Here is a 13,581-nt window from a genome sequence, read left to right as displayed (position 1 = left end):
ACCACCATTAATACCTCCACCGCAATTTTCTTATTGACTCAAAATACTACGATCTCATTTGCGCTGTTTCGAAATTATTTACAAAAAATAAGCAAAGAAAAGAAATTAATGAAATTAAATAAAACACGAGTAAGAAAAAATATTTAAAAAAGAACAACAAAAGACAAAGAAACAAAACAAGTAAAAACAAGAAGAGGAAGAACTGAAACAGTAGTTGTTCCATGAATGTAACAATAGGTGTATTGTTCGCATTTGAACCCCTACCCGTTCATTCAACTTTATTTCTATGGTTACCTAGTACTATGAACACAGAATCATCAGAAATAAGAATCTGCTATATTAACCAACCAGTCAGCCACTTGACTCCTCCTTGGTGGCTAATGGAAGCTGATCGTTGGTGAGAGGATACGTATCACCTCGTTTTATTATTGATCGAATTCGATTATATCCATTGTTTTCTTTGAACATTGCTTTCGGTTATGTATATATGTATGTATATATGTATGTAAGTACGAGTGTGTACCATTCAACTTTTACTACTTTACCATTATACGGCTGTTTAATTGTCACCAACTTATTCTTTTCTAATATTAGCAAAAGACTACAGATTTTGGAGCCAATGGAATATACACTGAGGATGTAAAGCCAAAATATTTAAATACTGTCAGACGTTTAGGCTAGAGCTCGATGATTTTGATATTCTCTGTTGCTACATAATTATTCTATTTACTCATCTGGTGAAAGCAGTAGAGTATGAACGATACTCTTCATAAGCTGAGCCAGCAATTCGATTGCTAATCCCATCCGAAACATTTTCAATTCTCGTACATTATTAATGTCTTTTCAAGAAGACATTATTACAATTTCAGTCAACAAGATTATTATGTTGTCGTTCCGATTGCTATAATCTTTTTTTACTCCTCTCTCAAATTCGAAGCATTGTGCTTATAGTAGAAATCAATATGAACCGTCTTAAGAAGCAAAAATTCATTAATATGCATGCTAAGAACACGATCAGTTGACTTTATACTCCATATGGCAATATGTCGTATTGCATAACGTAGAAAATGTTAGAAATGCCTTAATTAAGTTGAGGCTAATTGACTTAACGTAATGTCTTGCACTGAAATATGAGAATACTTACGTCGAACATTCTGCAAACGTTCCACCAAAGCCTTGTGCAGGGAATCAATATACTTAATAGCTTCTTCTATCACTGTCACCTAAAACAAAATGTAGAAATAAACATGGTTTTACATACAGTATTATTCATTATTAGAGTCTGATGGGGGGAAAAGTGTTGGGTTTGGACCATGATTAGAAAGGAAGTTCAGATATGAGGAAAGATATTGATTGAAGAAAATACTAAGAGCAAAAGGCTGGATGAATTGCTTTTTTTAATGGGTTAGTCAGAGGAGGAAGCGCAGCACTGATGACCCTACCATTTTCAGAACTTCCAAAACTGGTGGGAGGCTGAGAAGATGAGACAGATCCTTGTAAATTGATTATGTGGTACGTTGATTGAGAGTAAAGATAGATAAAGTAGCCAACAATGTGCCGAGAGGCTGGAGAAGTAAATCAGGCAGTGTAAAATTAGGTTTAGTGTTAAAGAGAAAACCTATGGTTACATTAATAAGTCAGTTTTTCTCTGAATACAAAAGAATGTATTTTGTCCATGCAACAACATGTAGAAGAAGACATATTGATTATGTTAATTTCTCCACATGGAATAGTACGGTTAGCGCTAATCTATATAATGTAAACTATGAAATTTAAATTAATTAAAATTAATTCTGGTCCAAAACACCAGTTAGAAAAAAAAAGTAGAATTTAAATTAATATATATCAAAAAGACAGCACTCTTGGGAATGAGTTCAATCTTTGGCTGTACAGTAACAACACTGGGCATGTTTCGGTGTTATTAAACCTCATCAGCGAAATTTAATTTATTTTGAGTGTTGTTATATTCTTTTGTTTTGTCCCTCTATATTGTGATTTCAAATTCTTCTGGAGACGAGTCGGTCCTTTTCCTTTTAGGACCTTAATAGTTATACTAAGGCAATTCAAACAATTCCGTATTACCTATCAAAGATTTCAATGTAAGAAAAACGGGTTTTGGTTGATCAGTTAATCTCAGGTTGACCAATAATTTGGAGTAAACGTCAAATGTGTGCAAGTCTGTCGTGTATGTGTACACACACACACACACACACACACACACGGGTGAGTGGACAAACAAAAGAAAGAGTCACTCAGCACCTTTAGTAGGAGTTACATATATTATTTAAAACAGTTTGATTCGGCCCCATGTAGCCTAAAGTTTTGCAGACTTCTTACTCGAGTACTAATACATGCATACTGTATTGCGTTAGGGTATTGTGTTAGATATGCAACGGTAACTACAACAATGAACACATGCTGCCATTATTAGTTCTATTGAACTCACCAAGACTTATCAGTTGTTGTTGTTGGTTAGTCTTGCTTGAGCAACTTGTGAGGCAAATCAACCATGACCCCACATTTTAGAAGTATGTCAAAGAACTACATTATCCAATGCGTTCTTAGCTCCTCCAAAACAGTTGGGTGTAGTTTAAAGGAGAATTGGAAGCTACATTTATCAGATCCAAGAACCACATACAAGATCTCGTTGCTCGAAGAAATCATGTCCGAAATTTATGTCATTCTTCTTACGATTACAAATTATGATTACCAACAGTATAAATTAATATACAATTTGATTAATAACTGGATTTGATTAGCAGATGCATTATGTGGATGTAAAATACTTGTAGAGGAATATAGAGGACAAATAGTTTGTAGAATTATGTCTTCAACTACTTACTTTAGAAACTTTGTTGTTGTTAGCCACTGATGGTACAAGTGTACGCAGTTTAGAATATTCACGATGCCTGAGTCTACGGAGATGTAACCGTACACGTCTTCGTGCCAACTTCTGCATATTGGAGCAAGAGTTTTGTTGGGATGTTGTAACAATCATCATTCTGTGAAAGATAAAATATATACATGCATATTAATGTTAAAGTATGACCATTACTTTAAAGTATGTCTAAGAATGACAAGACATTTATTAATAGTGTGGCTATAAGACAGGTGTAGGAGCAACAAACAGGTGTATTAGTTTAACGCTGGGGAAAAAGGAAAAATCTTTTACGTTTCGTGCCTACACTCTTCAACAGAAAGGATTAGAGAATTAGGGGGGTGGGGGTGGAGAGAGAGAATGAAAATAATGGAAAGCGAAAAAACGTGCAGAGATCAACAGTCCAACCTGGCAAGATGACTGGAAATAAGAGGTTGGATGTAAAGGAGATAATAATAACAGTAATGGTAATGGTAACCCCAACGAACTAAATCACAACCGTGTGTGCGCGTGTGTGTGTGTGAATGGGGCGAGTGAGTCTAACGTATGTGTATATATATATATATATAAAGGTTCTGTCCACGTGCACAGCAGCCTAACTGATACGCAAGAAGGTTAATCTGGAACAAGCAGGCGCGGCTGTTGTGGCTGCCGCACAAATGAAGCTCTGGGTTCGATGGTGCTATGACACCACCCATTTTCGGCTTCAGAGCCAGCTTCTCGTACATTCTCGAAGGAGAGACAAATCAATGATGTGTCACTAGACCTTGCGACTGGAGACTATGAAGTACCACTGACGATTGGAGACTATGAAATATCACATTCGAGTGTTTTTGGTGGGTTGACAATTACTAGAAAAACAGAAAATGTCTCTCGGTATTTAGTTTTAGCTTTAGACGTTCTGAGTTCAAATCATACCGAGGCCGACGTTATGTCCCAGTGATTTACTTGTCTTGATTCAATCGACCGATCTCAATCGTCAGAATCATGGCTCTACGCCAATATTATCAACCAAAATATAAGAGATGCGTTCAATATTTTAGATACCTTGGAGAAATATTCATATATCTGAGACAATTTGTAGAGAAGGTGTAGATGAGTATATTGTTTAGAAATTAGTTATCTAATGATCTAAAGATCCATTTTGCAACTATATTTTCACATAAGTCATATTGCCTGAAGCAACTGCCGCCCTACATCTACGTAACACTAATATATGCCACTTTACTACAGTTCTTTTTCGCAGCATCATTTCTATTTCTCTATCGATATCTATCGATTTATTTATAACTATCTTTATATCTATCAATATTTGTCTATCCATCCATCCTATTACTCTAACTAAATGAATACAGTTATCGATCGTAGCTGAAATGATATTATTGAAAAATACTATATATATATATATATATATATATATATATATATGCGAAAGAGAAACTTTCTTCTTAACAATACAGCGGTGGCGGTGAGAAGTATATGAAGCAAACAAGGTTTGAAAATTCGACCTTCGGTTGATTACCTATTGGAGGTGAAGCAACATGGTTTCACTGTTACCTCAGTACTCTTACCTAATGCACCACTGCAATATATCGAAATAGTCAGAAACGATCAGTAAATTATCAGATGATCTTAATATAACATTTTTTTTTTTCACAAACTGAATGTTAATTTAATAGCCGAGAGTCAACCATTTTCAATATTTCAAAGAGATAAAATAAGATTATCTATGTGAAATCAAACAACCATGAAGAAGACCAAAAAAATGAAGTCAACCAAAACGTGTTCAACCTCTCTCTCTCTCTCTCACACACACAAACACAAACACACACACACACACACACACACACACACACACATATATATATATATAGAAGGAGGGAAAGAGAATGGTCGTACAAATGACGATAACAGGGTATAGGTATAGGTAGTATTTTATGTAAAAACATTAAACAAGAAAAAAGCAAACATTCTCTGATCAACAATGCGAGGTTATGTCTTATTCAAGTCACATTTATGCATACACACACGTATGTATGTATTTATTAGGTATGTATTTATTATGTATGTGTGCATGCATGTATGTATGTTATATACATACACGCAAATATTTGTAGACCAACATATATTTAGACAGATATCTTTGTGTATATGTATGCATCATAATATATGTGTATAATGTAAGTGAATATATACTGTATATATTTGAGTGCGTTATCTATGTATGCACATAGATATATGCATTTATTTTTCTTTGTTTATATTTGTATGTATAATTGTATATATGTATTTACTTTTCAGTGAATGCATATGTTACATATGCATGCATTTAATTACCTTGTGTATGTATGATAAGGGGAGTGTAAGTGTATATGCGTATGTTTAGTTGCATATCTCTAGGCAAACTCTAACAATGAAAACATCGATATCTTTTGAAGAATTCTATTAGATGTATTGGGAGGGAAATGGAAAACGGAGTAGTGGTAGAAAAGCTGGGGAGAGCAAGGAGAAATCTTAGTAGAGAGAGGGAATAGGACTGTGGGGATAGAAATTTGGAGAGTAAGAGATATAAAAGGTGGTACAACAGTTGAATAAAAAAATCTATACCAACACATCAAAAGAAGTTGGAATGAATCTTCGAAGTTTACAAGAGACAAGAAGCGGAAGAAATTAGAAGAGGAGCATAAAGACAGCACTCATGATATGCCTTTGTACTGTGTAGCTAACCAAACGTTTTGGGTTCAATTCTCGCCAGAGACCTAATTAAATTGTCATCTTCGAGTAAGGTACAGAGTAAGGTACCAAAGTACTGAGGCTGACTGTTAACAGTCCGTACAACTTACAATTTCTGACGTTGTGCCATGTAAGAAATACTCATAATAATCTCTTTCTTACTAGAAGCACAAGGTCTGCAATTTTGGGGAAAGAGCTAGTCGATTACATTGACCCTAGTGTTTGATCGGTACGTATTTCATCGACCTCGAAAGAATGAAAGGCAAAGTCGACCTCGGTGGAATTTGAACTCAGAACGTAAAAACAGATGAAACGCCGCTAAGATAGTCTTATGAAGGCGGCGAACTGGCAGAATCGTTGGCACGTCGATCAAAATGCTTAACGGTATATCATGTCTTTATGATCTGAGCTCAAATTCCGCCGAGGTCGATTTTATCTGTCCTTCTTTTGGGTTTGATGAAATAACCAGTTGAACACTGGGGTTGATGTAATTGGTTTACCTCTCTATTAAAATTTTAATGCTGAGTGTGTGGCACTCCGTCGGTTACGACGACGAAGGTTCCAATTGATCTAATCAACAAAACAACCTGCTCGTGAAATTAACCTGAATGTGGCTGAGCACTCCACGGACACGTGTACCCTTAACGTAGTTCTCGTGGAAATTCAGCGTGACACAGTGGGACAAGGCTGGCCCTTTGAAATGCAGGTTCTACTCATTTTTGCCACCTGAGTAGGCTGAAGCAACGTGAAATATAAAATGTCTTGCTCAAGGACACAACGTGTCGCCAGGAAATGAACTCACGACCTTGCGATTGTAAGCCGAATACCCTAACCACTAAACCACGCGCCTTCACTCTAGGTTGGGGACTATAGTTGAAAGGAATATTATTATTCAAGATGGTGGATTAGCGGAATCTTTAAAGCTCCTGACAAAAATGTTTTGCAGTATTCCTTTTCTCTCATTACGTTTTGAGTAAGAACCCTGTCGAGGTCAAATTCGCCTTTCATCCTCACGATGTCGATAAAATAAAGTACCAGTCAGTCAAGTACTGGGATCGATGTAATCGACTTAACCACTCCCCCCCCCAAAAAAAACTACTGCCCTTATTTCCGCTGAGATCGACTTCACCTTTCATCCTTTCGTGGTTAATAAATTAAGTGAATCACTAGGGTCGATCTAGTCCCCTCCGACTAGTCCCTTCCCCCAAAATTTCAGGCCTTGTGTTAATAGTAGAAAAGATTATTATCATTATTATTATTATTATTATCCTCCAAGTACCCTTGTAGCAAAATTTGAAGTCATTATTATTATTATTATTATTATTATTATTATTATTATTATTAACCACGACGAAGACAGCAACAGCAGTAATGTCTCCAAGTCAGTTCAATGGCATGAATCAGATTTTTATATTGCAATAGTATAAATATGCAATTCCAGCAGATACTTTTAATTTGTTTTAAACGCACACGTTTTATATAACTTCGGCTTAAGGACACTCAGCAGCTTTCTCTCACATCAAAAGCCAGTTACCAAGCTATTTACTAAAATGATGTTTAGAACGAATAAAAAAAAAAAGAGAAGTGCGTCTGGAAGAAAAGCAAGAAGTTGAAAAAAAGTATTCTATAGACAGGGGTTAATGATTTTCATATGGTGGGAAACGGTGTTGACTTTCCAAAGGAAGGCATCAATTATAGACATGACATACATAGAGATCAAAAGTTTTCATAAGCAGTTATCATATAGCGGCCATTGTACAATAGACAGATAAAATGGCGTGAAGATGGCACTAAGCAGATGTTGTTAAACCGGTCTACATACAAGAGATTAAAAATTGTTTTTCTTTTCCATTAAATCTATTATGTCCTTTAAGAATTTTAGGTCATTAGGGTGATATATGTTGAAGTATTTGCAAAGCTACAAGAATTTACAATGTTTGTATTTTTCTTTTCTTTCTAACATTAAATACTTAGTTCACGGACGACCATACCATAAATTTCAGAATACTCTAACGAAGAACCATTCTGTTCGAAACTGTGCATCTTTTCGCAGAAAATGCTTGTAGTTATTATTACTTCATGCAGAAAATGTACTCTTACGAAATTAGTATTTTTGCAAGTGTTTTGATTATCCTCCAAGGCCATAGATCTTTTCCTAATTAACTATTTCCAGTTCTGCTTCACTTTACTATCCACACTGAAAGCAATAATATAAATTTCACTCTTGGCTGCATTTCACTTGAAACATTTTGTGAAAGAAAAAATGTTAATCGAGTTGACTTTTTAAAACGTTAAAAACTAATTTTGTTAATTTCGAATCTAACCTATTTTCCTGGAGACTCAGAACCTCAGATAAATTCTGATATTTTGTAAGAAAACATTTTAGCGATGTAACGAAATGACATCAATGCTAAAGTTCACACACTCATACACACGCAGAATCCCATACAACGAAGTTATCTAAGCTTGTAAGAATGTATATGAAATGTAATTATCTTACTACAAAAAGATACTTTGATAATTACTCAGGGATTTAATGTGACTCACCAATTATCTTAGTTTAGTCGGTTTTACCTGTCATACATCTCCACCTACTGTCATTAACATTTAATATAGAGCAGACACTTCTGTTTCTGCTTTCAGATATAAAACAAATTGAACGATGACAAATCATAGTTTTATATGCTACGGAGCAGTCCCCGATTTTTGAGTTGCAGTATATAATGCTGAAATATAGTGAAATCTTTTACTCTTCAAATATTTTATTAGATAGAAATGTTCTACAATAAATAGCGTTTGGTTTGCTGCAAATAAAAGCTGAAAACATTTACCCACGAATCAAAAACGCTTCACATTCATATCTATTTACACGTTCGACAAAAGACTGCATAAGGTTGGTTTACTACAAAAAAAAAAAAAATTTTAATAAGTAAATAAATAAAATAAAATAAAGGTTCGTGGTGGTAAACGTTTAGGAACTGCAATAAATGCCGTTTTATTGTTTCTGATCAGTTTTCATACTGTCATGACAATGGTTATTACTTAGCTTCTGAGAACTTTTGATAATGTACAATTTTACTATCTGTAATATTTTATGCTCTTTCTCTATTCAACTCGATTCACTGTGAACGAGAGCAGATTTCCACAATAAGTTCAACGCATGTTAGAACGGGTTTCAATCTCGACACCTATGTGTTCGCTCAGTCGTGAAAGCAATATTTCATATCCTCACCGCTGTATAAGACACATCAACGATAGTATCGACCGATCACAGGTTGTGAAGGAAATCGATACCACAATAGTTAATGGACGTGTAGACAGGAAAGATTCACTGATGAAATCCGACCAATTGTTAGAGAATTTGTCAGATTTCATTAGAGAATAAAAGCCTGCTTATATTCAGTGAATCATTGTTTCCTTCGCTAACTGAAATAAGTGAGGAAGAACTGGATTCAATATTTTATGACATCTTTGCCAAAGTATTAAAGAAAACACCAGTTCTTTAGCTATTATGACCATTGTCATACTGGAGTACTGCATCCAGTGTCGGTTTACGAATGTACTTACGAGGAAGAATTGGTAGTGGAATGAGTACGAATAAGAAGTGATGGTAGCGAGTTTTGCAAAGGTAGTTTAGTACAGCCTTCAATGAAATACAATTAGAGATTTAATAACAATTTTGTAATGCCTTGAGGAACGTGCAATGTGGTCAGAGAAGTTTGAATACGAGAGGATGTGATAACTAAAGCAGATGTAACTCGACAATGAATTGTGCGTAGACGATTGTCTGTAGAGGAAACAGCCGATAGAAGTAGGTCACTATCAAAATGCGAGCAGTGTTTTTTTCTAAGCTTGTTTAGATTGCCGCGCACGTAGCGCGCGTACCTTATGATGTTATATGTTTCGGAGTAAATTTAAAGCAGGCATACGCAACTGAAAACACAAGCACCAATACACACACACACACACACACACACACACACACACACACACACACACACACACACACACACACACACACACACACACACACAGGTGTAATTTTAAGCCTCTATTTTATCGGTCAAGAAAAATATCGGGTCTGTAATAAATGATATAAATAGATTTGATTTATTCTGCGCGCTTCGTACAAAACAAACTATAAGTATAGATATCCAAACAGTACTACAACTGTACTCTACTACAGTGTTTCCGTTTCTGCCCAATTTCCAAACATATGGGTCATTTACGTTGAACCAGCAAGAGGGTAACATGAGTGCTAAATAGTTAAAATAACTGTCCTTTCTTTCCTGTTGGCAGTTCACGAAAGGGTGGAGTTGGTAAGCATTCCATTACAAAATTGTCAACACATGTGTTAAGTTTCTCGTAAAATACGTAAACAAAATTCAAGAAGTGGTCTTAACCATGCATGTCTTCGTTAAAATTTTTACTAATTTTTTGGCATAGGGTTGAGGTTCTGTTTGCTACAGAAGTAAAATAAAATATTTGTTTCACCTGTTGCTATACACTCACACACATACACACGCGCGCGCGTACGCGTTTATGCGTATAATCTCATCAGTTTGTGAATAGATGTGCGTGTGTTCCACCAACACTATATTTTCAGTTGTATTATTAAAACAAACCGAAGCGGTGAGCTGGCAGAATCGTTAGCACGCTGGGCAAAATGTTCAGCGGCATTTCGTCCGTCTGTACGTTCTTAGTTCAAATTTCGCTGAGGTCGATATTGCCTTTCATCCTTTCGGGGTCGATGAAATAAGTACCATTTGCATACTGGGGTCGATATAATCGACTAACCCGTCCACCAAAAGGCGGTGAGCTAGCAGAATACTTAGTACGCCAGACAAAATGCTTGGCGACATTTCGTATTTTTCTACGTTCTGAATGCAAATTCTGCCGTGATCAACGTTGCTTTCATCCTTTGCGGGTGGATGAAATAAGTACTAGTAGAACACTAGGATCGATGTAATTATCTTGTTCCCTCTCCTAAAAGATTTCGGGCCTTGTGTCTATAGTAGAAAGGATTATTAAAACAAATTCGCTGTTGATATTGCTCAAAATTTACAATCAGCTGATCTTATTTGATTTATCTCCCTTACTTGCTTTTAAATATTAAACACACTCCAAAAAAGATATGATGCAGTATTTGCTAGGATAATTTCAGCTGATCGAAGTTCTCCATCTGTCTTTATTACATATGTGATATCCTACCATATTATCGTTGTTGGTCACCATTTGTTAGATACTTTATCCGCAACTTGTCTCTTTGACAAAACCGTAGTCTTAAGTTAAGTGGAGAACAAGACAAGACGTCTAACACTGAAAGTTCGTCCGTCGCTCAGAGTCTGACGACACCAGTCGAGCAAAGTAAGCGTTCTATAGGGGATTAGTGGCGGAAATGTGTGATGACGTTCTAAGGGAAATTTGGGTGAGGACGAAAATCAACTGGTTAGCCTGTTCCGAAGGACTTTTGATTCAGGGCCTAGGATAACTCCCAGAAATACCAGGGCTGGCAGTGTTAACGAGAGGCATTGTTTTTCAAGAAACTCAATAGGCACGGTAGTGCCGGCAGCCCATCCAGTGCTAGAACATTGCTGACCTATGTCTTTATGTGGAGCAGCTACTGTTACATGTGTGGAACGGACATAACTGTAAGCTGAGTCCATTCTGAAGATCACCCTAGCCGCATTCCGTTGGTCAAGAAGGGAAGGCAATGTTTATCTGTCAGGGAAAGAGGCTGCGTCATGGGCGAAATTGAGACACTTTTTTGATCAAGACCTCATCGACTTGTTCATGTTTCACTTGAAAAGAAAATCTGAGAGTGAAGAGAGAAGTGTTGTCTTCTAGCGAATTCACTGAACGGTTGATGAGAGCAGAGAGTATGGTTCGAGTGAACGGGCTTGTTCTGAGCATGCGCTTTTAGATTGGAGGAGAACTGAATGGGAAGGGCGCTTGTTTAAAGAGTCAGGGTGATGGTGTTTTTAGTGGTTTGTTCCTACGGGTACCCTTCAGAGATACCCTCACAATTGGAGAGTTTTTCATTATTCAAATTTCTTTGTTACTGCATTGTTTTTTGTTGTAAAATCGGTGTACCCGAACAAAGCTCTTTACATTTTTCTGATTTGTGTCACTGTGCTTTGTACTTTATATAAAGAAGATACCAGAATTGTTGACAGTAAAAAGAAAGGACTTTTGTCAAGGGAAGAACTTTTTTCTGATCCCAGCCATGAGATCAAAGATCACTGTTGCTAGACTGGCCACTATTGAATGTATATACTATTCCTAGGACTTCTAATAGCACCAACAAAAGCAATGTTGGTAGAGAGTACTAGAAGTGGAGAATAAAAAAGAGTGAAAGGAGGAGGGAGAGAAGTGTTTGGAAAGTGAGATATAGGAAAACGCTGAAAGAAATTGTGTGAGTAAAGTTAAGAAATCAAGACAGAGGGAGAAGAAAAAGATCTATAGAGGTAAGAAAAGGCAAAATAGACTTTAAAAAAAAAGCGAGACTGAGACAGAAAGATAAAAGATGGGTGTGTGCGTTATACGAGTTAATTTTGTTTCTTTGGGAATACTTGCAAAGAAAATCTGGAATATGATCGAATGTAGACAGAAATAAAATTACAATGAAATAAATAAATAATTGAAAACATGAAAATAAATTAACAGGGAAATGAGTAAAAGCTGAAATATGTTAAATTAAATTATAAAAGGGGGTCAGAGGTTGTAAATATCTTGAGTCTATACAGGGCAGGATTAGCTAATTTGAGAAGCACTACCTAATGCTAACCACATGTTGCGTTCAATCTGATATTTCATTCTTTGTTATATATATATATATATATATATATATATATATATATATATATATATATATATGCACACACACATACATACGTACACACATACACACAAGCATATACAACACAGTATGTGTGCAAATGTGTATATATAGACGTTTGTAGATGCATTTATCTAAGTCTGTATGTATGAATGTATACCTAAAGTTAGAGTACGTATTTTTTAAAGCTAAACATGCGTCCACCCTTCTTACCCCCGCACTCATGTATATTACATACAAACACATATATATGGCTCTATATACATTGTAGGAAAGGAGAGTATTAGACAGAGGAATGCAAATATCTACTAGGTGCAGTGGTTATTTTTGGTGGCTATTGGTTGGTGGTTATCTTAAGTAGTTATCTTGGACAGTTGCTGTTGGTTGATACTAGTTGGTTGATTTGGAAATGATTTAGCCTGGATAAATCGTTAAGAAGATAGCTTTGCATTCACGAGGTCTGTTCGATCTCACTGCATATCTTGAGCAAGAACCTTTTCTTACAGCCTCGGGTCCACCGAAATGTTTTAGATGGAAACTGTGAAGAAGCACATCAAATAGACTAAAGCAGTGACTTATGGTCCGGTCATGTCGCACTGAATCTTGCTGTTGCCACCTGAAAATTACGTTAAGGATATCCTATGGAATATTCAGCCACCTATACGCTAATACAATGAGCATATTTTTCTTTTGACCAAACAGCTAGAAACATCACCCAAAGCGACGAAAATACATTTATTTTCTTTAGGTGGATAAGTGAAACTGATTTGATGACTAGAAATAAACTATCTCCGCTATTCAAGTTTGTGGGCGGCGGCAGACTATAGAGATTGACTCATTCACTTCAACTAAGCAGGTGGATGAATGTCATTCGTACATAAAGAGATCCGGTTAGAGTCATAAAGCTAGTCTTGCAGACTCACCGAATTCCGGTTTAAAGTTCTGCGCATACTGTTCTATCACAAATGCTGCACTGTCTCCGTGGCCGAAAGAAACACTGACCTAGCCCTTTTGTGATATTCTCTCTCTCTCTCTCCTTCTCTCTCTCTCTCCTTCTCTCTCTCTCTCCTTCTCTCTCTCTCTCTCTGTATATATATATATATGTATGTATGTATGTATGTATGTATGTATG

General features: G+C 36.1%; 1 protein-coding gene across 2 annotated transcripts in view; it reads right to left on the bottom strand.

The window, feature by feature from the left end:
- LOC106878238 (uncharacterized) overlaps positions 1-13,581 on the bottom strand; it is a 40,934-nt gene that overhangs the window by 14,278 nt on the left and 13,075 nt on the right. For both annotated transcript variants that reach the window (XM_014927406.2, XM_052965677.1), the window contains exons 2-3: positions 2,843-3,002; positions 1,145-1,223 (exon numbers count right to left, since the gene is read on the bottom strand). In XM_014927406.2, the coding sequence (XP_014782892.1) occupies positions 1,145-1,223; positions 2,843-3,001 (238 nt within the window). In that variant the 5' untranslated portion in view covers position 3,002. The remainder of the gene's footprint in view (positions 1-1,144; positions 1,224-2,842; positions 3,003-13,581) is intronic.

This window comes from Octopus bimaculoides, chromosome 2 (genome assembly GCF_001194135.2).
Source record: "Octopus bimaculoides isolate UCB-OBI-ISO-001 chromosome 2, ASM119413v2, whole genome shotgun sequence".
Lineage (NCBI taxonomy): Eukaryota > Metazoa > Mollusca > Cephalopoda > Octopoda > Octopodidae > Octopus > Octopus bimaculoides.
This window is presented reverse-complemented; position numbering and strand designations above follow the sequence as displayed.